The sequence below is a fragment of the Lampetra planeri genome, chromosome 15, assembly GCF_965212315.1.
Source record: "Lampetra planeri chromosome 15, kcLamPlan1.2.h2, whole genome shotgun sequence".
NCBI lineage: Eukaryota > Metazoa > Chordata > Hyperoartia > Petromyzontiformes > Petromyzontidae > Lampetra > Lampetra planeri.
In genome coordinates, this window is record NC_136121.1 from 11,559,326 (window position 1) to 11,583,774 (window position 24,449).

The 24,449-nt window shown below is 53.0% G+C and overlaps 1 protein-coding gene and 1 long non-coding RNA gene across 2 annotated transcripts in view; one reads left to right on the forward strand and one right to left on the reverse strand.

The window, feature by feature from the left end:
* Window positions 1-24,449, reverse strand: part of LOC144722734 (uncharacterized) — a 214,610-nt gene extending 190,161 nt beyond the window's left edge. Inside the window, exons 1-2 of the long non-coding RNA XR_013586086.1 lie at window positions 23,972-24,449; window positions 21,626-21,744 (exon numbers count right to left, since the gene is read on the reverse strand). This is a non-coding gene — a long non-coding RNA (uncharacterized LOC144722734). The remainder of the gene's footprint in view (window positions 1-21,625; window positions 21,745-23,971) is intronic.
* Window positions 6,073-17,575, forward strand: LOC144722824 (protocadherin-10-like). The gene is made up of 5 exons (XM_078601271.1): window positions 6,073-6,802; window positions 10,651-13,445; window positions 14,482-14,564; window positions 15,226-15,425; window positions 16,809-17,575. Exons 2-5 carry the CDS (start codon window positions 10,728-10,730, stop codon window positions 17,573-17,575), a joined length of 3,768 nt encoding a protein of 1,255 aa, XP_078457397.1. The 5' UTR covers window positions 6,073-6,802; window positions 10,651-10,727.

Here is a 24,449-nt window from a genome sequence, read left to right on the forward strand (position 1 = left end):
GGCTACCAGTGGCGGAGCCATCGAGCGTGCAGGCGGTGCAACTGCACTGAGGGTCCCATGGGGCAAGAGGGGCCCAGGCATCGGCCTACAAACCTGGGGGGGGGGACTGTACAGGAGGCGGCTATTTCACTCCGTGCAGCACCAGGGCCCCATGCCAGCCACGCTACGCTGCTATGTATGCATGTTGAACTTCTATTGCACCGAACGTAGCCGACCGTGCTAATCTTTCGCGTGATTTAGCACGGTCCAGCACTTTCTTGACCTCCGCCTCCTTTGCGCCCCGTGCAGCAATGGGTCCCGCGCTGTAGCAGCTGCAACAACACACCTCCTTTGGCGGAGGTGACAAGTTTAACAACCGTTTCTCTCGCCGCAACTCTGCTGGAAGCGTCGGACTCCGGAGCAACCAGCGGGGGGAGGAGGATTGGCACTCTGGACAGGTGTCACATTTGACCACGCAAATCACTGGTCGCGAGCGCACGCTGAAACCCGTAACGGAGGTTATACCCTTCACTTCACGTGGCAACCGCATCTGAGAAACCGATCGTGGTGTCGGCTACAAACTTAAAGCGGCGGGGGCGCGTCCTTGACGGCGATGTTCATCTCGAGGAGCAGGTGTGTAATCACGGGATGTCTGTGCGTGCGAGAGCGATATTCAGTGCAACGTGCCTGGCGTACACAAACGACGCCACCCCCCAGCGTCCTCTCATCGAGACCCAACAGTTAAACCCATAACGCGCAAGCGGCACCTGTTGTAAAACGCATCGCGTCGGCTTGTCAAATGTCGACAACCGAGCCCCCAAATGCCCTTCACACCGCGGCTCGGTGGCAGCCCCCAAAAACCACATCGTGCTCACCGAGTTTGACGTTACCCCAAATTGGCGTGCTCGCAATTGCCAATACAGGGCATTTGAGTGTAATAACAGCAAATCTATTATCGAATCGCCCGAAATGCACCCCCCCCCCCCCCACATCTTGTCAGGTCTTTCTGCGGCTGAGCAGGCCTGAGCTTGGATAGTTATTGGATGGGTGAACAAAATGCACGCCATTTTGTCACAGGCAGCGTTGTGGTTGCGATGTTGTGGGCAAAAGAGAGTAATAAAACAATACCCACTGCTGTACTGTACTTCCTCCTTCAACCCACACTGACGGGCGTGGTGAAGTATGTTCAAATGGCTCCCACAACTCGCAAAGTGCACGGAGGCCCTCGTCCAGCAGTGGATTGAAAAAAATGGGTTGTATATGCAAAGGAAAAGAATGTATTTATCTCGAGAGTGGAAAGGTGCGGTGAAGATTTGGAAGAAGAATACCTGTAATCTGCACTAGGGTATTATGAAGCAAATCGATACAACACAGGGATTTAATTGAAACCTATCCAGTTATTTCTAATCCAGTTGAACGAAGGTAGGAGCAATGTTTTTTTCTTAAGGCAGATATGAATAGACTTTTGGTGGGCACATTCAACTCCATGCATTTGTCAAGCATTCGCCACGGTTTCTAGGTAGGCCACCCAGGGCTCGGCGCGTCATGCCAGATCTATCAAACTCATCCTTGGAATCACATACTATTGAACCCCAAAGCCTCTAAGGTGGAAAAAAACGAAGGCAAAAAAAGATTAAGGGTATAGAATTCCAATGTCCTCTTCTGCTAGCCACTGGCGTGTCACTCGTAGATAGCCCTCCAAGAAACACACTGGGCATTTACGGCTACCTACACATTCTTAGCAATTCTATGTGCATATGTACGCATAAACACATAAATAATGTTTGTATATTTTTGCCGGAAAAACAAAAAAATGTTTATATATCTATTTGTCGACTTTGTGACAGAAAATTGTAGGATCATGTATCAAACGAGGAGATTTGTAACAGAATGCCATTTGAGGTCACGTGGTCTGAAAACCCATCAACACAAAATCCATGTCTCGCGAAACACATCCTGCATTCTTAAGATTCTTGGGATTCAGCAAAAAAAAATGGTCAAAGCTCACGACCCAAGGCACCGTAATGAAAGAACGCGCAGCTCACGAGTTCTGAGATGATGAAAGGGCAAAGTATTACCACGCGATTAAGGGGACCGAAAGATTTGTTCTAAAATGGGGCGGCTTTAGGTGCCAGGGGCACAGTTGAAGGATTAGATGTTCGGAAGATCGGGAGTGACTTGGACGCCTGCAACAAAAAAAAAATAAACCAAAGCTGTGTGGCCATATGGAGGAGCGCAAACCATGCGGTGTTTTTTTTCCCTGCAAGATTTGATCTTCTCAAGCCCTAAGTTGGAAACCAAAAGGACTCGTGTATGTTGCCACCTTTGCGGAGGTGGCAACGGTTGACACCACGGCCTCGCCCCGTACGGCTCAACGGCAGAAATTGCCCCTCGATCTGCACGGGCGCTCGGTTGGCATATGGTAAGAAGTTGCGCTGAGAAAATCGTGGTGGATGGCGAGGTGGCGCGTGGGGTGAGCCAGGGTGTGGTTTGTGAGGGAGGGAGGGGTGTCAAATGTTACACGTCTATCCGAACAAAGCTGAGATGCCAACAAGTGTGTGGTATCGTACGGCTGTTCCCCCTCCTCCACCCTCCCCCGCACCCCTCCAAGTTGTTTTGTTATCTCATATGAGTGGTCGATGCGGTCAAAAAAGCTTTAAAGATGTCAATGGCCGTGAAACGCGCCCGATGATGCATGTAGTCTCGTCGTGTGTGTGCGGTCAATATCTTATACATACACACGGTGGCCTGTGGTCGTGTCTTTAACGCTAACGTTGAAAGGGAATTGCACAAACCATTATCGTGGTTTGCTCGTGCTATCGTGTTGTATTGTGATCCTCAGTATATAAATATCACTGCAAAATATGATCTACGAAAACTGAGGACTGGCATATATCGGGCTTTCTTTCAAATATATATTTAAATAACCAATGCAATTTCGCTCAGTGACGTCATTCGAAGTCAACAAAAATAATTAGTAGACTAATTGCACACGCGGAAACCCTATCTGTCCGTGTCAATCGCAACGACCTTGCGCCATTATTATTGGCGGAGCAATCTCGCAGGCTGCACATCATCATAGCCTACTCTCGTGGCCAAAAAAAAAGGCTTAAAAAAATGCAATAATTTATATTATTTTCATCACGGCGCCCAAAGAAATTCCCCTTCACTCATCCTATCAATATGAGCTTCGTGTGCCAGATATTAACCCGCATAAACTTAATAACGGAGATGCGTCAACATGCATTCCACTTACTGGATCATCCTGGGAGGTGCGTAACAAGTAACGACATTGGCAAGACCGCTTTCCGCGGGCTCTTATAATTATACAGCGGCGCTTAATCTATTCGCCATCTGCGCAGGTAACTATCAATCTTGGGCACGGGGCTGTCACTCATTTTCTGCGCGGACGCCGAACGCGCTGGGCTGGGCTGGGCTGCGCGCCTCTTACGAGAGCGAGAAGAATTCCGGAACTCATTTCGAGGCAGGACGCGTAGCGCTTGCATAAATGCATAATGCATACCGCGCGCCACTGAAAATGCGAATGAGATGCAGAAACAGTGTATGCACGGTATTGCAATGCGGTCGGCACTCTTGCGGGACGCCGGGGAAGTAAGGTCTGGGTGGTGGTGGGGGTGAGGAAGAGGGGTGGGTGGAGGTGGTGGTGGTGGGGGTCTTCCAAACGAACCCTCGTCCCGTGTTCACAGCGCGGGCAGCTGCTCTAACCAGGTTTAAATGGGCTCGACGGAGAGCGCCCCGGCTATTAGAGTTTCTATTTCCATCCAACCTGGCAGAGCTTGCAACGCGGAGTGCGAGCGAATTGTTGACGTTTATTGCGGTATTAAATATTTATCGCTCGCCTTGCCAAGGTCCCTCCCTCCCCCATCCCGACTTTATGTCTATGAGCACGAGTTCCGATCGATCCGTGCGAGTTTGCGAGTTGGTGTGCTTTTTTTAAAATATTGTATTTAATACGTAAGCGCACGGGCTAAGGGTAATCTAGGTTCTGCTGTGCATATACTGTATAAACAGCATATCTCTCTATATATTCTACACACACACACGGCACATATTACCGTCTATACATATACTGTAATACGGAGCACTTGTGAGATCACTCGAGGTGTTTCTCGTTGCCACTGCTGCCGCTGCTGCTTCTGTAACGCGTTGGGCGCCGGCTGGATCACCGGAACGCAAGACGCGGGTTCCTCTCTCTCTTTCCTCCACCCTGCCTGGTGGCACCTTCACATCATCCTCCACTGACCCAGCGCCTCTCCCCGAGCCTCTTCCTCTCCTCCACCACCTTCCCTGCTCGTCCACACCCCTCCCCACTCCTCGACAACTCCCGCTGCCCCCCCGTCTCCCTCCCCCGCTCCCCTCCCCACCCCTCCCACCTCCAGCCCCACGCACAGCAGAGAGAAAGGAAAGCCCGTACAATTGACGGTGGCCTCGACTCCGGGATGAAAAATGCGGCGCTTCGCAACGGCGGTAAATACAGCACGAAAGCGTCGCTCCGGCAAATGGGATTTGCCACGCTTTCGGGGCCTTTAGCTGTTGGGAAGAGTGAGAGGGAGAGAGAGGGGGGAGAGAGGGGGAGGAGAGAGGGGAGAGAGGGGAGGGAGATGGAGGGGGGTAAAAAGATCCTATACGACGAGCAGCTCAACAGCGCCTCATTAAAATAAAATCAGTTGCGCTAAAGCTCTCGCAAAGCTGCAAATCAATACATAATGCGCTTCCCCGCACGTGAGTCGAGGTCGTAGCAAGTTGTACTCTTTGCCGGTGCACGTTTTGCCCGGTAGTAATTACAAGAGACAGGGGGGGGGGTAGAGAAAGACGGCTCGACGTCTTCACACACACACACAAAAAGAGTCGTGCGCTGTTAGTGGTGGTGGTGTCAGACGCGCGCGCGCAGAGTTTGTGCGGTGGTGGAGGAGCTGGAGTAGCGGGCTAAGTTATCTTCAAGTTGATCTCGAACAAATTAAATGTCACGTTTTTCGACACAAACACTCCCTTATTTCACAAAAACGACTTCGACTTGACGAGCAACCGAGAAGGGAAGACGTTACTTTGGGGGCGAATTCGACGCGTGTCAGATTGCTGGAATTTTCGTATTTTTTATTCAATTGAAATAGTTTTTTTTTTACAAGTTTGGGAGTTATAAAAAAAATATTGGTGATTTTTAGAAGGCTACCGCCGCTGAAAAGCTGCACACGAGTTAGAGTTGTATGTTCTATTTCTGCAAGGCATCTGTGTCAACACGTTCTCTTTAAATGTTCATGGCCTTGAGTCCCCTCGCTAAGAACACTGCACCGCCTCTTCCATTCACGTTAACGCTGCCCCCCTTACATCCACCCAGACTGTGTAACATACACGAACACACTTGTAGCAGGCCTTCCGATGTTAGTCTCTTTTGTAGAAAAAAAAAAAAAGCTCTTGAGCAAGTACGTGGGCGGGAAACGTCGGACATAACAATAATGGCGAACAACGCGCCACAACTCTAAACTCCACCGAAGAGCCTCAACAACAACACCACCAACCGCGAATCCTCCCGCGGTTATAACACTTACAAGGCTAACGTTTCAGGCAATGGCCCCTCTACAGATGCAACTTTCGCGAGAGATACGTAGATGCGTCGCGGCAGGGTATGACGACGCGGATGAGAAGGCGGGGAGGGAGTTCGGGTGGGGTGGGGGGGTGTGCGATGAGAGAAACCGGTTACAGTGAGAATGCGGCTTCAGTGATGGATCTCCGCAGCGAGTCTCCGGGCATGTGGCGTGCAGGGAGCCCCGTTCCGCCAGGGTGACCTGTAGCGCCGCGCCGTACAGCGGCGTATTTAGCAAAGCACGCCGGCCCTTCCACGCGCACGACAGCGGGTGGCAAGCCTGGCGCGTCCTCCCCATTCATCACTCATCCAAATCCCGCCGTCGTTTCTCTCCCCCAGCCGTGACAGATGGTAGCGAGGGAGAAAGGAGGAGGGTGGGATGGGGGGTGGGGGGGGGCAAGTAAGGGACGGAGGGAGCGAGTGGGGAAGTGAGTGAGGGAGGGGTAGCGAGGGTTTGGGGTGGGGGGGCTGTAGAGGAGAGAGGAGGAGGAGAGGGAGAGGAATGGATAATGGTGGGATGGCCACAAGCACGGACGGAGAGAGCTGTGATTGGCTCCGAGCGTGTGTGTCTCACCGCAATAGGCTGCTGCGCCTGAGCTAAAGCGCTCATCTCGCCCGCTTACGGGATTCGAATGCGCTCCCAAACACCGAGACCCGCCGCGTTTGGGATAGCACCCACGACTCTCCTCTCCACTCTCTCTCGTTTGTCTTCCTTACTACCCATTGCTTGATAGTTTTTTTAATTATTATTATTCTCCACCGCCGCCGCCGCTGCCTGCAACTGTGCAGGTAGACGGCAATTCAATCCCCGTAGCGGCGATAAAATAATAATAAGAATATTATTAATCGTAATTAATCTCCCGCAAAGCCCCGCGTGCGCGGGGTCACTTGGCAATTCATTCGGGACCGAGTGTTGTGCGCTCTGGGCGAGTGCGCGACGGGGAGCGTGAGAGACAAGCAGAGAGAGAGAGAGAGAGCGCGAGTGCCAGAGGGAGAGAAACTCACCATCCTTCACTGCGCTCCCGTTCCGACACGGGCTCCGGGCTCGCGTGAGACGATGCGTTTCGCCCGTAAGTCACCCTCCCGAGGGACCGTGGAGGAATAAACATCGAGAGCGAGGACGTCGTCTTGACCCGCGCGACAACCCTTCAAGCCACCGCCATCCCAAGGAGCCGGCGGAGCAGAGTTCTCCAAGTGCACGGCGTCGCCGCAGAGAACGGGGTAAGATTCTGTGCCCGCTGCTGCGAGTTTGTGTCCGCGCAACGAGATCAGTGGCGATTGTCAGCGAACCGGTGCTGGGATTCCCCCCCCCCCCCCCCGCCAGGTCGACTCAACCCGGTGGTGCGGTTTTGTAAATAATTTAATTCCGAAATGATTCACAATTTAGGGAGACAAAGGCGGCCGGGCATGGTTGCTGGCTGTACTCGGCCTTCGTAGGTGCTCGTTAAAAGCACTTGTCCCAACAGCCAAATAGCTTGATGGGGGGGGGGGGCGGGCTTTTTGTTGTTTTCGGTGTCTCCTGGGTTTGTGTGCGCGGCGCGCTTCGGTGCCGAGTGTCCGGGAAGGAAAGACGATGGCGAGCCAACGCAAATCCCAACCATGCGAATGGACGGGGTGTAATGTCATCCTCTGTTCATTCGTTGGTCATAGCGCGTTCAGTAGCAAGCACACGACGCACTGCCGCTCTCCGTCGCTTCATTGCGCTCCACTGAGGACGCTGTCACCCCCCCCACCACCACCACCACCACAGCCCGGCTCGCTCCGAGCGCCAATGACGACGCCCGGACAATCCGTGAGGCTACATCACTCGTCTTTTTTGTTATCTCGTGAAATTGTAATTGTCATTCTCCTCGGCGCGGCGTCGTGCTCTTTCACAAACTATACTCAATTCCATGGCTTTGTTGTTGTTGTTTCTTTGAAGACAAAGCGATCATGGCCGTGACTATTTAATTTTTTTGAGCAAGCGCGGACCCCCGTTGTGTTCTTTTCCCCCTTTTTATTTGGCTACAAAACTACAAAAAAAAATCAGGATCGAGCGCGTCATCTCGAGCAACTTTCATTTCAGGTTATTCCGAAACGTGTTCATTATGTAATCAATGTGTGTACGGAGCCGGACACACGCCTCGCTGTGTTACTCAGTGCGCACGGCCTTTACAGCAAACTTTATCTCGTCCAGATGTCTTATCCACTCGGCATTGTCGGATATGAACATGATAAAGGACACTGCCTCTTGCGACAATAAGACGCCTTATTAAAAGTCATTGGGGACTGAGGAGCGGAGGGGGGGAGGAGAGGAGAAGGTGGGGGTGGGGGCGTGGGTTTTCCATAGGTCTTCATTTGAATTCTGACCACACGCCTCGACAAAACACAGATGCCTTATCAACACATTTGAGAATTCAGCGAAGCATGCCAATATTGCGTGTGGTCCTGGGATGTTAAGACGAACGAACCCCGGTGAGCGGACGGCGTCGACACAAAAGCGAGCGTTTCGTTTACTTTCTCTTCGCATCTTAAATGCCAGGAATGAATGAGGCACGAGGAACGAAATGGAAAGGAACCCTGAGATTAAATGCGAAAGGGAGTCCGAGACGTAATAAAAGGAATGTGTGGTGCTCTATTATTGATAAGGCCAGGATTACATCTATCATGAAAATTGATTCCGTTGGTCTGATTTCCAGTCGGGATAATTTCACACTTTTTTTTGGGGTTGCTTGCTACTCCTGCCAAAAAGAAAAAAATACCCGACGGATACCAACCACCCTGGGCTGTGGTAAAAGGGCGAATCCGCTGCCTGCTGCTCAGTGAGCCAAGCCAGCAATCTCGCTGCCGGATTAGCGCGCCAGAGTATTTTATTCGGCACTCTGTGTAGCGCGCGCGTGGTTGTAGCACACTGCACGTCGTGATGCCCTATGGGGACTTGGCACAGCGCTATTCCCACGAACACGCGTTTACACAACCATTTAACTTACGGCAAGGGGAACCTTGCGCTCCAAATGCCTCAGCCCATACGTAAGCCCTGTGCGCTTTTCGGGCGCATGCTTTTGCGATCATTTGTTATTTTCGATCATATAGATGTTGTTGGGTCTTCTTGATGTGCACTCTAGAACAGCACGGCGCTGCCTATTGGTGGCATAGCCTTATTACTTCTGTTTCCGACGTGCACTGTGTTTAATTAGCGTCCAGGTGGTGGCTAAGATACTGTTAATTTCACGGTTGGCTTTTTTTTTGTCCTCGCAGTTTAATGATTGCGCCAAGCCCACCCTCCCCTCCTTGTTTATGGTTATTGTTTCTTGGACCGAACGAGAGCGCTTTATTGCAGAGACCGACAGAGACGCTGCGCCACGTATGAAGATGCGATTTCGAATAAAAAACCACAGAGGAGAGGGCCGTCCCGTAGCTTCATCACGTGCACGGAAGTGCACGGGTCGCTGTTGGGATCAAATATTTCTCCCATTGATTTCGCATTTACAGCCTATCTTGCAAAACCCGACAACACCTATCAGCGAGCCTGTGGATAATGATTAGTGTACTAGTGTTCCAACGGGCTGCAGTCTGTCCATTGGCAGCGTTATGACCACCGTCGCACCGTGTTGCCACTTTATACACGTTTTCAGTTCAGTACAACGTCGCATATCCGCCCGCACTCAGCAGCGGTGCATTGTGCACAGTGTAAATGTGACTTTAAATAGATGTTTGCATATCTGAACTCTTCACCTCATCCACATATATACCTTAAGTCCTCAGCGAGCAGATATGCGACGTTGCAGCGTGTTTTAAATATCACGGTTTGAGTGTTGGCTAATTCTAGGGGTACTAACTTCAATGATGGCCTGTTATACCGACGTCTGGTGTGTAACGAAGTACAAATGGCTGCCATGGCTACAGCCTGATGTAAATGTCAGTAATTGTCAATTACCTGCAGCCTGATATATATATTAGAGCAATTAACTAGATTGTTGCTGCAAGGGGTACACTAATAAGTATGTAGCTCGATATGACTTTTATCTATCCACTGTTTGTTTTTCATGCTTCCTATTCTGCTGACGTAGTGATACCGGACACGCGTAATCTGATACATGAGCCCGTTTACAAAACAGATATTTCGACGATGAATGTTGTGTCGGCCACCGTGTCTCTGGCCCATGTTGCCCCCCCCTCCCCCCGAGTGTGAGAGTGTATGCCGAGGAGCGCTCATGCTACGTGCGATGCACGACCGCTCCATTCCACCATTTCCATTCCTCCACTCTCGCAATGAATGGAAATTTTGGCCGATGTTTGTTGTTGTTGTTGTTCACGCTGCTTAAGTGTAACAATGGCTTTGGCCACGACAAGCTGGAGGGGAGTCTGATGTACCTATGAGTAGGGCACGATGGGAAGAAAACCCAACGGCCTTGTCAACGCGCATACGTTGACCTAAATATCCCCCACGCTTGTCACTTTGCTTGGAACAACCACGACCGTATTCGGTGTGGTGGGGGCAACATTTAATGACGCGCCACATTAGCTCGGAGCGTAAAACGTTGGCGTATTCCGGCAATGCGTACGTGGCATGACCACATGTGACCGCGCGCCCGCCACCAATGCTGCACCGTTTGACTTCGTCGAGAGCCCGCGGAAGTGAACAGAGAGCGGCTCCTCGGAGAGTGTACGGGAGATTCGGCCGTGCTCACCGGCGGTACAAGTTGGGCCGAACAATGCGCCCCTGATTGGAGGGGGCCTCTCGCGGCGGCTGCGGCGAGGTGTCGCACAAACGCGGTCGCAGATTGCACCCTGTGGTTTGCGACCTTCGAATCGTGTGAATGGCACGCAATGTTTCGGACAGTGAAAGAAAAAATTAGCACCCCCATTCATTCTGGTAATAGCTATTGATTATGCATTATTCGTTTTTACATTTTCACATCACAATTTAATTTTCCACAACTGAAAATATCGGCATTAAAAAGCACAATTCACAGGGTTTTTCCCCCCCAAAACCTGTTTCCCCATAACCTGTTTTTTCATTATCATTAATCATTCCGTGTTCCTGCCCGACCCTCCCCCTTTATCTCCCCGCAATTCTGATTCCTCAGCCGGCGCTGTCCACGCACGCAGCTCGGCGGTCGATCTTCACCGCGCGTCGTGCCCTGGCGCGCCCTGCCCCGGGGAAATGGATCCTCTCCTCGCCGCCCTCCTCTGCCTGTGCTGCCTGCGCTGCGCCGTCACGGCCGCCGCCGCCGCCGCCACCGCCGCCCAGGCCTCCGCCCACTCGTCGGCCCTGCGCTACTCGGTCCGCGAAGAGGAGCCGCCGGGGACGCTCGTGGGGAACCTGGCCCGCGACCTGGGCCTCACCGCCGCGCAACTGCACGCGCGCGGATTCCGAGCGCTGCAGGGCACCAACGCCTCCGACTACCTCGTCGTGAGCGCCGAGAGCGGCGAGGTGCGGGTGCGCGGGCGCCTCGACCGCGAGGCCGTGTGCCCCCGGGTGGCCGGCGACTCGGGCTGCGCCCTCCTGCTCGAGGCCGTCCTGGACCGGCCCATGGAGCTGGCGCGCGTCCACGTCGACGTGCTGGACGTCAACGACCACGCGCCGCGCTTCCCGGCCGAGAGCGCCCTCCTCGAGATCACCGAGAGCGCCGCGGCCGGCACGCGGTTCCTGCTGGAGGGCGCCCACGACCCGGACGCGGGCGCCAATGCGCTGCGGCGCTACGCGATGGAGCCCGACGACGGCGCCTTCGCCCTCGACGTGCAGCCGGCGGGCGGCGGCGGCGCCCGCGCGCCCGTGCTGGTGGTGCGCCGCGCGCTGGACCGCGAGCGCCAGGCCGTGCACACGTACGTGCTCACGGCGCTCGACGGGGGCCACCCGCCGCTGACCGGCACCACCCTGCTGACCGTGCGCGTCCTCGACTCCAACGACAACGCGCCCACGTTCGACCGGCCCGTGTACCAGGCGCGCGTGCCCGAGAACGCGCCCGTGGGCACGCCCGTCGTGCAGCTCAACGCGTCGGACCCGGACGAGGGCGCCAACGGGGAGGTGGTGTACGCGCTGGGGGCGCACGTGGCGCCGCGCGTGCGCGACCTCTTCGCGGTGGACTCGCGCTCGGGCCGCGTCACGCTCAAGGGCGCCCTCGACTACGAGGAGGCCAACGCCTACGAGATCTACGTGCAGGCGCGCGACCGGGGGCCCAACTCCATCCCCGTGCACGGCGAGGTGCTCGTGCGCATCCTCGACGTGAACGACAACGCGCCCGACGTGCAGGTGCTCATCCTCGGCCAGGGCGGCAGCGGCAGCGGCGGCGGCGGCACGGGCGGCGCGGCCGTCATCGGCGTGTCCGAGGGGGTGCCGCCTGGCGCCTTCGTGGCCTTCGTCCGCGTGAAGGACCGCGACTCGGGCGCCAACGGGCGCGTGAGTTGCACGCTCGAGGGCGCGTCGGCCGTGGGGCCCGGCGCGGCGCTGCCGTTCGCCCTGCGCGCCTCGGACGGAGGCGAGGACTACACGCTGGTGACGGCGACGCAGCTGGACCGCGAGGCGGCCGCCGAGTACAACCTGACGGTGGTGGCGCGGGACAACGGCGTGCCGCCGCTCGTGTCGGTCAAGACGTTCACGGTGCGCGTCACGGACGAGAACGACAACGCGCCGCGATTCTCCCGCTCCACCTACGAGCTGCACGTGCCCGAGAACAACATCCCCGGCGCCTACATCGGCTCGGTGAGCGCCAGCGACTCGGACGCGCAACAGAACGCGCAGGTCGCCTATTCCATCGTGGACTCGCAGATCGACGGCATGTCGGTGTTCACCTACGTGTCCATCAACCCGGCGAGCGGCGCCCTCTACGCCCTGCGTGCCTTCGACCACGAGCACGCGCGCCGGCTCGAGTTCCGCGTGCAGGCGCGTGACAACGGCGCGCCGCCTCTGCGCGGCGAGGCGGCCGTGGCGCTCGTCATCGGCGACGTCAATGACAACGCGCCGGTGGTCGTCGCGCCGCCGCTCGACGCCAACGGCACGGCCGACGTGTACGTGGCGCCGGGCGCCCGCGCCGGGACGCTCGTCACGCAGGTGCGTGCGTCCGACGACGACGGCGCCGGCGGCGGCGACGTGGACGACGGCGGGGACGGCAACGAGAACGCCCGGCTGAGCTACTCGATTGCGCGCGGCAACGACCGTGGCCTCTTCCGGATCGACGCCTCCAACGGGGACGTGCGCACGGCGCGGGCGCTGCCCTACGAGCACGCGCGGCACGAGCTGGCCATCGCCGTGCGCGACGGGGGCGAGCCGGCCTTCACCGCCACGGCCACGGTGCGCGTGCTCGTCACGGACGCGCGTCCCGAGGGCCGGCTCCTGGGCAGCTCCGGCGACGACGTCGGCGGCAACGGCGGGGGCGGCGCCGGCGGGGCGGACGGCGCCTTCACGACGTCGTTCATCGTGATCGTGGCGCTGGGCGCCGTGTCGTGCGTCCTGCTCGTGGCCATGGTGATGATCGCGCTGCGCTGCAAGCGGGAGAACAAGGAGATGCGCACCTACAACTGCCGCGCGGCCGCCGAGTCCAGCGCGCAGCCGAGCCCGCGCAAGAACGACGTGACGCTGGTGCGCAACGAGCTGGAGGCCGCCGCCTGCAGCAAGGCGGGCTCCGACGCCGACCTGGCGTCCGTCATCGCGCTGCACACCTACGAGTACCAGTCGTTCCTGCCCTCGGAGGCAGCGGGCGGCACACGCGGCTCCGGGGACGCGCGCGGGGAAGACGCCGCCGTGTACCGCAAGGCGCCCGCGCCCACCTACGGCTCGTCGGCGGCACCAGCGCCTCGCAAGCCCCTGCCGTGCCACGCTCTCAACGGTGTGTCTGGCCAGCCTGACCTGCTGCTAGGCGGCTTCGCGCAGCCCGCCGCACAGGTGAACGATGCGAGACGGCCCCATTTTTTAAATTACCGTGCGGCCCGCGGAGGCCCGCGAAGTACTCTCCGCTGAATTCTCCCTCCGCGACTGCCCCGGCAATGACTTCATAAATATCGAAAATCAATCATCCATCACGATTCATCATCCCCCCCCCCCTCCACCAAGTGTGCGTTACGCACAATGCAGCGTGCACGGGGAGGGGAAAATAATACATTTTTGTTCCATACATATCTCCGTAGACTGTCCGCGTAATTAAATTGCAATCAAGTATCAAATATAGGCGCATTGTGTATGACTGATTGACTTTGCTCAAATTTCATCTCCATGCGTTTTGCTCCGGTTAGCAATTATAATGTGAAGCAACTGAATAGGGGAGGTACAATACCGGGAGGGGGGGGGGGTGGTGGATTCATGGTTCGACCTCTACGCAAACCAACGTCCCCAAGGGAACCAAGTGCAGAGTGCGTCAATCAGCGGGCATATGTTGATCGCATTTGCCGCTCGGACTGGCGAGGATTGAGCAACACGACGGGGGGAGGGGGGACCCAGGAGTCCGTGGGATCTGCTGGTGGCAGATGTTTAAGAGACTCAGAAGCGGATATAATGAGGAGGCACATTCGAAGAATACGGATTGCCATCATTATGCTTGCTGAGATCCGAGCACTCCTTTTGGCGAGCTTCATGTACGTTTAAAAAACACACAAAACACGTGGTCCCGGCGAGGACTCGTCTTCAAACGTGCGAGCTTGCGCTCTCTCGACAAGGGGTTCAGAGTCTGCGTTCCTATTCGTGGACAGACGTCGGGCGCTAACGTTGGCACAATAACCCTGCTTCGTACGGATTGCTCCTGTTACTAAACAAAATGGTGAATGTTGCAATCTTCCGTGGTGAGAATGGAAGTGAAGGAAATGGCATGCAGTGGCGATATACAAAACTAACAAATTTCACGTGCACATATGCAGCGTCTGCCCGTACGCGATCGTGAATTCGAAGTGTGTGAATGACGATGGCATGCCCCGTTGCTCTTTTGCAGAGGTCTCGCTTTTTCTTGGAGCCCAACAACCATTTCAATCGACAGCAGCAGCAGCAACAGCAGCAGCAGCAGTCGTCTAGAAGGTGAGCGTTTAACACGTCACGCACGCGATACCCGTAATATTTTCAGCACCTTGCCTCCAAATTAAGTTCTGTTTTGCGCTGGTAATTTGCAGACGAAGCTAATATCCATAACAACACCACGGGAGAGGAGCAAGGGGAAGGCGGTATTGTGGCTTGGCAGAATCCCGTGTTGTCAGGTGGCCATATTTCCTGCCAAATGCTAAACAGTTGGAATGCGACAAACGTTCAATTAAATGCCGATTGTGGGAAATTCAACATAAAAATAAATTCCAATGCCTATCAATCTGAAAAATAAACGCTGGCGACTATCGCCTTCAGTTTGAAAGTTTAAAGCTCACTGTTTCGGCCTTGGCTCATTGTTATCCGGAGCCATGTTGGCACAATGTGGAGTGTGTGTCTATTCACATCAAAAGAATGTACGGCATTTTTTTTGTTGTTGAGAAAATACAAAAAAACTCAGCCGTAACGTCTTAAAATATCCTTTACCTCATAGACAGCTCTCTCCTAATACGGAACATGACAGCGTTTGGAAGGATTTGGGACTCGCTCCAGAAATCTCTGCACGTGCTCGGACACTCAACCTCTTTGTAAGCTTGCAGCGGCGCCCATCAGACCCAGAGTGCCCCCCCCCCCGCCTGCCCCCCTTTTCCCTGGCCAACAGCCTGTCGTGCAAGGAGGCGGACCGGCTCAGCTTCAAGGACAGCGGGCATGGGGACAGCGACCCGGGGGACAGCGACCAGGACACGACGCGAGGCTCCTACAGCGAGGTGGCGGCCAAGGAGACCGTCCCGCTGCAGCCACAGCGCGGCTGTACCGACGACGGCGCCGCCGCCGCCGCAGCCGGGCCTCGGGAAGAGCAAGGTACTGGGGGTGCCGTCCGGTTCGTCAGTTGGGAAGAACAATGCTCGCCAGGACGGCCCACAACCCCCGCTTGCCCGTCACCCCCCCCCCCCCCTTCCGTAAAATCTGCGCAGATAAACGGAATTGCGCTTGTATATTTTCATGCATCTATTTGATCGCTGGCGCAAGGGCAGCGGAGCGTGGAGGGTCCATAATGCGTTTTCGCAGCGCTAAGAGATTCGTGCCAAGCTTTGATGCCGTTCGAAGATGCGAGGAGGCCCAGGCGAAGGCTCTCGCTCTCTCCCCTCTCGCTCTCTCCTCGCACAACCCTTGTGATAAGCATAAAAAGTGGAAATTTTCATTACATCTCTGGGACGAGCAGAATGTTTTAATCGCATTGCTCGAAGCGTGCTAATGCATGCAAAGCCGCACATAAAGCATTATTATTTAATGCATTAATTATATGCCGCGCTATTTATTGCCAAGTGGCTTTTTCATATATATGTGTGTATGGTATCTAATCTAGATTATCCAGCTGAAAATGAATGTAGAATTGAGCCAAGCAAGCTAAAAACACGAGAGAGAACAAAAAAGAATCACACGTTAAAAATACCAATATTGCAGGACCCATGCCATGGACGCTGTCTATTTCAGTTGCCCGTGCAAAAAAACCCTTTTGACATTTTTTTTCTTTCACCGTTCGGAATATTGGTGAATTCTGCAAGAATAATCTTGTTACTGTTGTTGTGAAACACCTTGGTATTCGTTGCACATTCCTTCACACAATGGCAACTATTGGCGAATGGGGAGAGGTAACTACAATGATATGCGTGAAGAAAACTTCAGCAAACAATAGAGAGAACTGGAGGCTGTATTTTGAGGGGAAATTACAACTCGGGTGTCAGGACTAAGATGGAACAATGTAAACTCGGGAAACGTGCCATCAAGCACGCATCTCTGCCGCGCATCTATGCCGAGAAACAGGAAGTGCGAAAATATCGACTAGGAAAGTAAACACGAGCATAATGACGCAATTCAAACCTGTTAAGAAAGTTAAGCGGGCTTGGGCAGGACACTTTGCTCGTAGGAGAATGTAGGCCGATGGTCAAGAATAACGGTGTAGTCGCGGTGGTCAAAGTATGGAAGTGCATCCGAGAGCAGAGATGGAGCGACGAAATCATCCCTGTTGCGATCATTACATCGCAGGATTTTGAGAATCCTCCGATTGGCACGGTTGGCTACGTACGGTGTGACAGAAGTTCAACGTACGTACGCACGTACTGAAAAGGTGGTGGCAGCGGCGGCTTGGGGAGGCGTTCACGCAGCAGTGGATTGGCCGTGGCTCACGACGATTACGACTCGGGCAATAGAGCGTGGCAGTGAAGACGTCGCAATCTCTTGCAGGTGACGGCGACGTCCACTCCAACTGCACTCCCGAGTGCAAGGTTTTGGGCCACTCGGACCGGTGCTGGATGCCCGCCTTCAACGGAGCCGAGGGCAGGCCCAGCGGCGGCGGCGCGTGCCACGAGGGGGTCTACGTGGCCGTGGCGACGGGCGACGCCCCGGCGGGTGGCCCCCACCGCGACTTCCCCCGGCGCACGTTCTCCACGTTCGGCAAGGACGACTCGGACGGGGCGCCCACCCCGAGCCCCGGCGCCACCTCTCGGCCTTACCTCGCCTTCACCGGCCCCGCCGCGAACGCCTCTGGCTCGTCCGCCGAGCGGCCGCCTGTGCCGGGGTCGCGTCCGAACACGCTGCGTCTGGGCGCCGCTCCGTACGCCGCCGGCGCGGCCGCAAAGAGCCCCCCGCGGCACCCGAACGCCGACCACAACGGCAACAACGGCAACAACAACGGCAAGTCGACGACGACGCCCAGCGACGACAGCGACGGCAGCGCCTCGATGCCGTGCCAAGAGTGCGCCGGCCCGTCGGTACCCAACAATGTCGCGCCGACGCCGCTGAACAACGCTCACCTCGCCCCGACGAGCCTGCCCTTCTCCGCCAGGCGGCTCGCTCCAATACCGGAGCCCTCGTGCGCCGAACTGGAAGAGGCCGATGCCGAGCCTGCCATGCTGGCCAGCCGGGAGAGGCACGGCACTCGAGGGGAGGGTCTGGACGCCACGCAGGTCGTAGCCGAGATCGAACAGCTTCTAAGGGACTCTGCTTCCTGAAGAGCCACGGCAGGTTACCTGTGCGCTGGACCCAGCAGCCGAGCGAGCGAGCGAGAGCGAGAGAGAGAAAGCCACGTGGCCAGCAATGGGGGTGCATCACCACCGGGGCGATTGGCTGATGTTTTACGGGACGTTTCCCAGAAAGGGTTGAGGATGCCACACGCACAAGAATGTGGATATATTTGTGACACCCTGTGGGTTGAGGCACAACAATGATAAAAAAAATAATAATAACAACACTGTAATAAAGAATATATACGTGGTCGGGGGTGGGGGAGCAATCATCATAACAAAAGGAGAAGGGGCGAACTTGATTGGATCTTTTTCACGGGCAGCACAAGACAGAAAGTAGCGTTCACACTGCGCTCATCACTCGTTACGGACACCGCTGATTTGCGTGTCCAAAATTGCCGTGAATCGAACAAGTCGGGTCTGTGTCATCGGAAATGACTACTGCAGCCAGTGCTCTAAGACAGCAAGGAGACGAATCTGAAATTCTTGAAAGGGAGGAGGAATAAAGAACCACATTCCCTTGCCCCCAGTGTCAATGTACTATTATATATGAGGTGGAAACCAATAAACATCAACTAAGTTTTGGTGTCAAAGGAGCCTGGAGCAGCTAACGGTACCGAAGGAAGCTGCTTCCTTGTTCTTTTTTTTTTATCACGTTCCATTTCATGCCGCATCCACACACACACGTGCACAAAAGACACAAGAGGTTGCCAGTTCGATCTCCCGGCACAACAGAGAGGAATCAATGTGTGTGTGGGGCGGGGGGGGGGGGGCAGGTTTCTAGAATGACCCCTGGCCTCTGCTGTCCACCCAGCCAGCATAAATTGTGGGTGCACCACCACAGTCAGTGGCAGGTCACATGTTAGCGGTGGGGGGGGGGGGTAAAATTGTGGGTTACCCCCCCCCCCCCCCACCTCTTCCAAAATATGCGGCCGGCGTAGGAAGAGTAGACCAAGGGGCTCTCCGGAGCTCCCTCTGGTGGGGGTGCCGTTTTGCCAGCGCTTTGGTGCGACTGAAGAAATTGCAGGGCTGCACTTTCACCTCCATCATTTTTCACGCCACCATCCACGTTTTACGAGTTACATATTTACAGTATGTGTGTAGACCAAAGAAGACCCGAATTCAAATGGAGCTAGACATTTCCATTAACATTTGTTTCATGGCGAGGAGCCTATTTATTTCCTCTATTTTGTTGTTTGTTGTTTGTCTTGGTCGATGACAATCTCATTTCTAAATTAAGGTAATGGACACAGTACGAGAAAACGCGTAAGCACTTGGCTGAAGTACTATCCATCAAAAGGAAGACATTACTGAGTTAACAGTATTTTTGTGTCCTAATGAGCAGATTGTATAGACAAGAGCGTCCCTCTATAGGGATGCCCACTACCTATTATATTGTTTTTCAGTGAAAAACACACTGTAACGCAACGGCAGGGAATCGTGGAGATGTCTTACAGGATTATCGCTCCCAATGGACAGATGGACATCACATGTTAAGAAGAAGAAGAACAGAAAAAAGCAACCCGTCCATCGGTACTGAATTTTTTTCTATTTCACAACTTGTGGTGACCTTTTGGACTCAAGATGTGCTCTCTGTGTGATATATACTGTATTAAACTTCATCCTGCGGTAAATAGGCATCGTTCAAGCTGTGACTGTCAATAGCTTCGTGGGATAAGTCGGCGGATGGTACACATTAAAACAAAAAAAAAACATTTCGCTAATAGCTGCTTCTCTTCTTTGGGATAGTGGGTGTTTGCGACTCATTTTAAATTATGTGTTGCATACGATCACATTTCTCAGCTTAGACCAGGAGGAGAGGCCATCATGAGTGCATAACTTTGATCAATGTCATGTGCCAAGCAAGCCTGCCCAATGGTGCAAGGTACGGACGAGGAGGCTTCTATTTACTGGCAGTTGTACACAACAGAGTGGTTCGCTTTGTGATGTTTTTCATGAATTCCCAAAATAAACATTGCTGCATAGCCGTAGTGTCCCAGTGTACAATTAACACACTTACTACAGGTGACGTCGTATACCCCCCCCCTCCCCCCGATTGCCTACGTAACTGTTGTTTTACTTTTGTGTAAATGGACACTGTACTTTTACATAGATTATGACGGGATACATCTACAAAAATGAATTAGTTTTTTTCAGACTTTTTGTTTGCTGTTCCCACCCTTTAAAAAAAAGGAATAAAGATATGATTTTAATCAACCAAACTTAAAAAGTTGACTCAATAAACAAAAAGTCTAAAATGTGCTTACTAGTCTGTTCATAATTTCTAGACATGCCATTTGCTCTCACTACACGATGACTTCCAAAACACAATCGCCCTTAAATGCCATCCATTAGCCCGTGCCTATGCCACGCTGCAGATTCTATACGTGAAGGTTAATGCCGCGCCACACTCAATAACTACCGTTGACCCGGAATGTCGCGAGCAACACGCATTGTACGGGCTGCCTGCCAAGGGAGGGCACTCGCTTCTCGGTACCAGAGAGCTCCCCAGACTGCGCGGACACGGCATTTCTATCCCGACGGCTATTCACACGCCTTTAAAACGTTGCCTGCATGCAACCACCCTCCCCCCTCCACCACCATCACCATATTTTAGTCTTGAACTGGACGACGACACATACCCGATGGTGCACGGCGCGTCGGAGATTTAACTGGGGGAATCAGCTGGACAAACCGTTGTTGTTGTTTTTGAAAGGGGATCGACCGAACACGGTAGCATCAGCTGCGACCGTGATTTTGTAGTGGACTTGAGCGTCACGTTAAAAGCCTACCCACGCCCCCCCCCCCAAAAAAACAACAACAACAGGGCAGCCATTGTTCACATCCATTCAACGCTTCGTTAAACGCCACGATATGGTGCCATTATTTTGATGGCGTCAGGTGCTTCTCATCGATAGCTGCCTAAATCAGATAACCTAAAAACAAGTCTGACAGGAGTGTTGGGTTAGTTGTAGGATATACATCAAGCGGGCTCTCAGTCTCCAGCACACTGCTTAGACCCCTAGATTACGCGCGCACCATATCGCGCCCTAACTCACGCTGATCATGGGATCGTGAAAATGGGCCAGAACCTCAACGTGCTGGCTTGCCCAAATGCGCCCACCACTGTGCTCAACGTGTGCCCAGCTGCTAACAACCAGCCACTGTGAATGTGGCCTCTGCGGTTCAAGGCATGCATTGAACTCTGGATATCGCAGGCGCGCGACTTTTGTGGCAACAGCTGTGCTGCGCGCAGCAACGGAAATCGTGTTTCGTGCTTACACATTATCTGCACGAGATCAGGATGGCAATTTGGTTTAAAAAAAAATCCATATTTTTTTCATCTGCGAATATATTCCATCGACTAGTCGGTGGCCGACGTGAGCTCTGTAAGAGTGTTATGGTTTAGTGGGAACTACATGCCAACCCCATGCAATCGTGGGCCTTTTGGCTGTGCACAAGAAAAAAAAAAGACAGTGCTATGCGGCCTTCTTCATCTGTGTATCACTGAGTCACGAGATGATGTGGAGAGCCAGTGACTTGCATGGATACCACCAGGGCTTAATTTCTCACTCAATATTATCCGGCTTGCTGCGAGGCCCGCTTGGAGCCGGCTTGGATTAGGGATTTTGTATAAGGCACTGCCACCCAAAGTACCAGGTACACCCTATCTCTAATAATCCTATAAGACTGTACTCTTTATTGCGAACAACTGTACTGTCCTTTAGGACAGCTGGTAACCCTAAGCACTATTCATGCACAAACCGCTGCATCACTCCACCAAATTAAGCAAGATGGATAATAATGTCCTACTGGACATCTGTGAAAAACAGCTTGATAGCTCATTGGATCCAATATAAATACATATTTTGAATCTGATTAAATTATTGCTGGAGCAGCATTCCGGACTGTTACAGCTGAAATTCAGCAATGGATACCACGACCCACTTGTGCACAACCAAATCAGTAAATCGGCAAAGCCACATGGCTCGGATGGATAATCAGCCCACAGAGTCGGTTGCCCTTGTGGAAGTTTACCTGAGGCTGTGGTATGGCTGGTGAAGAAGGCGGTAGTGGTCGTGTTGCCACCTGTCCTGGTCTCACCAGGGCCGTCCTTCTTCTTGAGGCAGCTGATCCTGGGAAATCTGTAAGTCTTTCTAGGAGATAAAAAAAATCCATGTTTTTCCTTTTTGCCAGTTGCATAACAACGCTCCACTCAAGACGACGCCTTTACACGTGGTTCTTCCTTTCTCCGGTATTGTGAGATGATTTATTGTTTTCCCTGTGATATGTTTCTATGGTTTTTGTTGTTGTTGTACCACAGCAGTGGCAACCCCATGCGAGTGGCTGTATGCCAGAGTCTCTGCAAATTGAATCTGGATGTGGGTGGAGAAACCATTCCAGCAAAGATTGTAGGGGGTGGGTTCATTAAATGAAAGCAGGTTATGTGACCTCGGATGAAGTCTGTAAAATGTATTTTTTTAAGCTGATTTTTCCTTCTTCTTAAATGGGAAACTTTATTTTGATTAAATATCTTTGATGTGCTGTTCTTATTAAATTGTTAGGCAGTTAATTTGGTCAATGCTGATTGGTCATTTTTCTAGATGGTCTAGTTTTGTGCTCCTTAATGTGCAGTGTGTACTGTATACCAACTATTGTGGGCTGTTTCACATTTAAAGTAATGTTCATTTGAAATGTAATAGTACATATATTTTTAGGCGAATGTTATATATGGATTTCGTGTGGATGTAACCATAAGTAAGCAACACTTTTTGTTGTTGTTGTTATGACCCAGAATTATCAGCAAACTTAATCTGGGCTGGTCTGCATTGCCACGAATTGAGTCCATGGGCCAGAGCAGAAATGTGTACCACTTGCCAATTTCTGTACGTGGCTAACAATAGTGGATTATAGTACTTGATAACTCCACTCGTTTCAAGTGTCTATAACATAATTCACTGTTGTTGACCTCGTAAATAATTTAACAAAACATTTTAATCACGAAACGAATGCCACCTCAAGGGGTACCGACACGTTCTAGTGTATGTGTGGTTAAGGCGCAGCCCTGGAATTGCTTGATCGAGCCACTGCCCGCAGAAGGCACTGCGCTCCACGAGGAGGGAATTCTAGAGAGAATCTTGGCCTACTCTTCCACGCTGGCCAGATAAGCAAATCAAAAAAATGCGTGCAAGTCGATGTAATCTCACACGCACTTAAGTCGCCAACGTAAAAAACGAGTAAAAGAAACGCGGCGGCCTTTCTCGTGGAGAGAAGCGAGGCTCTGCCCACCTCGCTTCCCATTGGCCTCTGTTCACTGGCCAAGCCTCGTCGACGTACCAAATGAATCGTCGCGGAGACGAACATCCCAGTGGCGATTTCGCAAGGTGGTTGACGGCTGGAGAATTTGCCCATGTCAGTGTGCGTTCGTGACGCCTCCCGTGACGGGAGCCGCACTCGGCTCGAGACAAAACAAGCGGACGCACAGGGGCCTCAATCAGCCAATGAGGCACCCTGGTTCATGAAAATAGGGGTGAACAAATATCAGCTTAAATTAAAATCCCATTCAACACAACTAGACGATTAACATTAAAAAACCAATGCGGTACATCTCGATCATCCCTACCTTGTCTCCCATCTAACTCCCATCTTTGACTCGTATCTACATCTCATCTCTCTCTCTCTCTCTTATCACATCAATTCCGTCTCGTCTGTCTCTCTTTTCTCATATCACTAGATCTCTGCCTCCTATCTACATCTATTCTGTCATCTCACCTGGCGTTTATAAATCGAAAGGGGAGTATAAAAAAACCAATGTCTGAGTCGGGCCCCCGATGGGGTCAGGAGCAAAGACTAAGATTCCCCGTGTAAAAATGTTGACTTAAAACTTTCGTGACTGCAGGAATTCATATTCTTGGTTATTTCGGTAAAGTCACGTAGATATAAAATAGAAGACCGCTTGTGTTGCGATCGAAACGTCGTAGTTTTTGCTTTTTTATTTTATATCTACGTGACTTTACCGAAAGAACCAAGAATATGAATTATCCGTGTAGCCTTCGCAGCCTGTTGGGGCAAGTTCTGTGAGCGAGTAGCACATATGAAGGCCGGCACGGCACACGAGGAGGTGGGTGGCCAGCACCACGCACGGAACGCCACTGTTTTCAAGGCCACGTGGCTGACAGCGTGCGTGACTCACGCACCCACACGGCCATGCCTTCCGTTCCTTCATTTAACTGTTCGCTGTATATCTCGTGCCAGTGTTATAGTCTTTTCTGCATACTCTGCACAGTGTAGGCAATATATAAACACGTTTTTACTCGCGGAACACCACATGACGATGAGTAGAGAGAATGGGGCGCCGCGGTGGGGAGATGTTAACTTCCTCACCTGGTATGCAGGATGTTCGTGGGCTTGATCCCGACCCGGACGCATGTATATTTGGAGTTTGCACGTTCTTCGCGTGGATTTTTTTCCGGGTCCTCCGGTTTTTCGTTCCACATTTAGAATCAACATGCGTATTAGAGTAATTGGCTGCTATACATTTCCAAATGATAAGCCACTTCGTTGAGCTATCATTTGCCGCCAGGTCGCTTCTGAAAAATAACTATATAGCTCAGTGGGCCTTCCGTGGTGAAATAAGAATACAACTAAAATTGGCAAAGGAAAGGGGCGACGAGAGAGAAGTCCCCAAGACGGAGGGCACAGCTCAAGATGAGCGGCAGGACGAAAGATGGAGCACAAGGCAGGAAGGGGAAGAAGAGGAATGACCAGGCCAATATGTCGGGGATGATAGGGTGATGATGAGAGGGGAGAGAAGAGAGTTAGAAGAAAGAAGGAAGGAGCAAGCAGGAGTGAGCTGCACAGA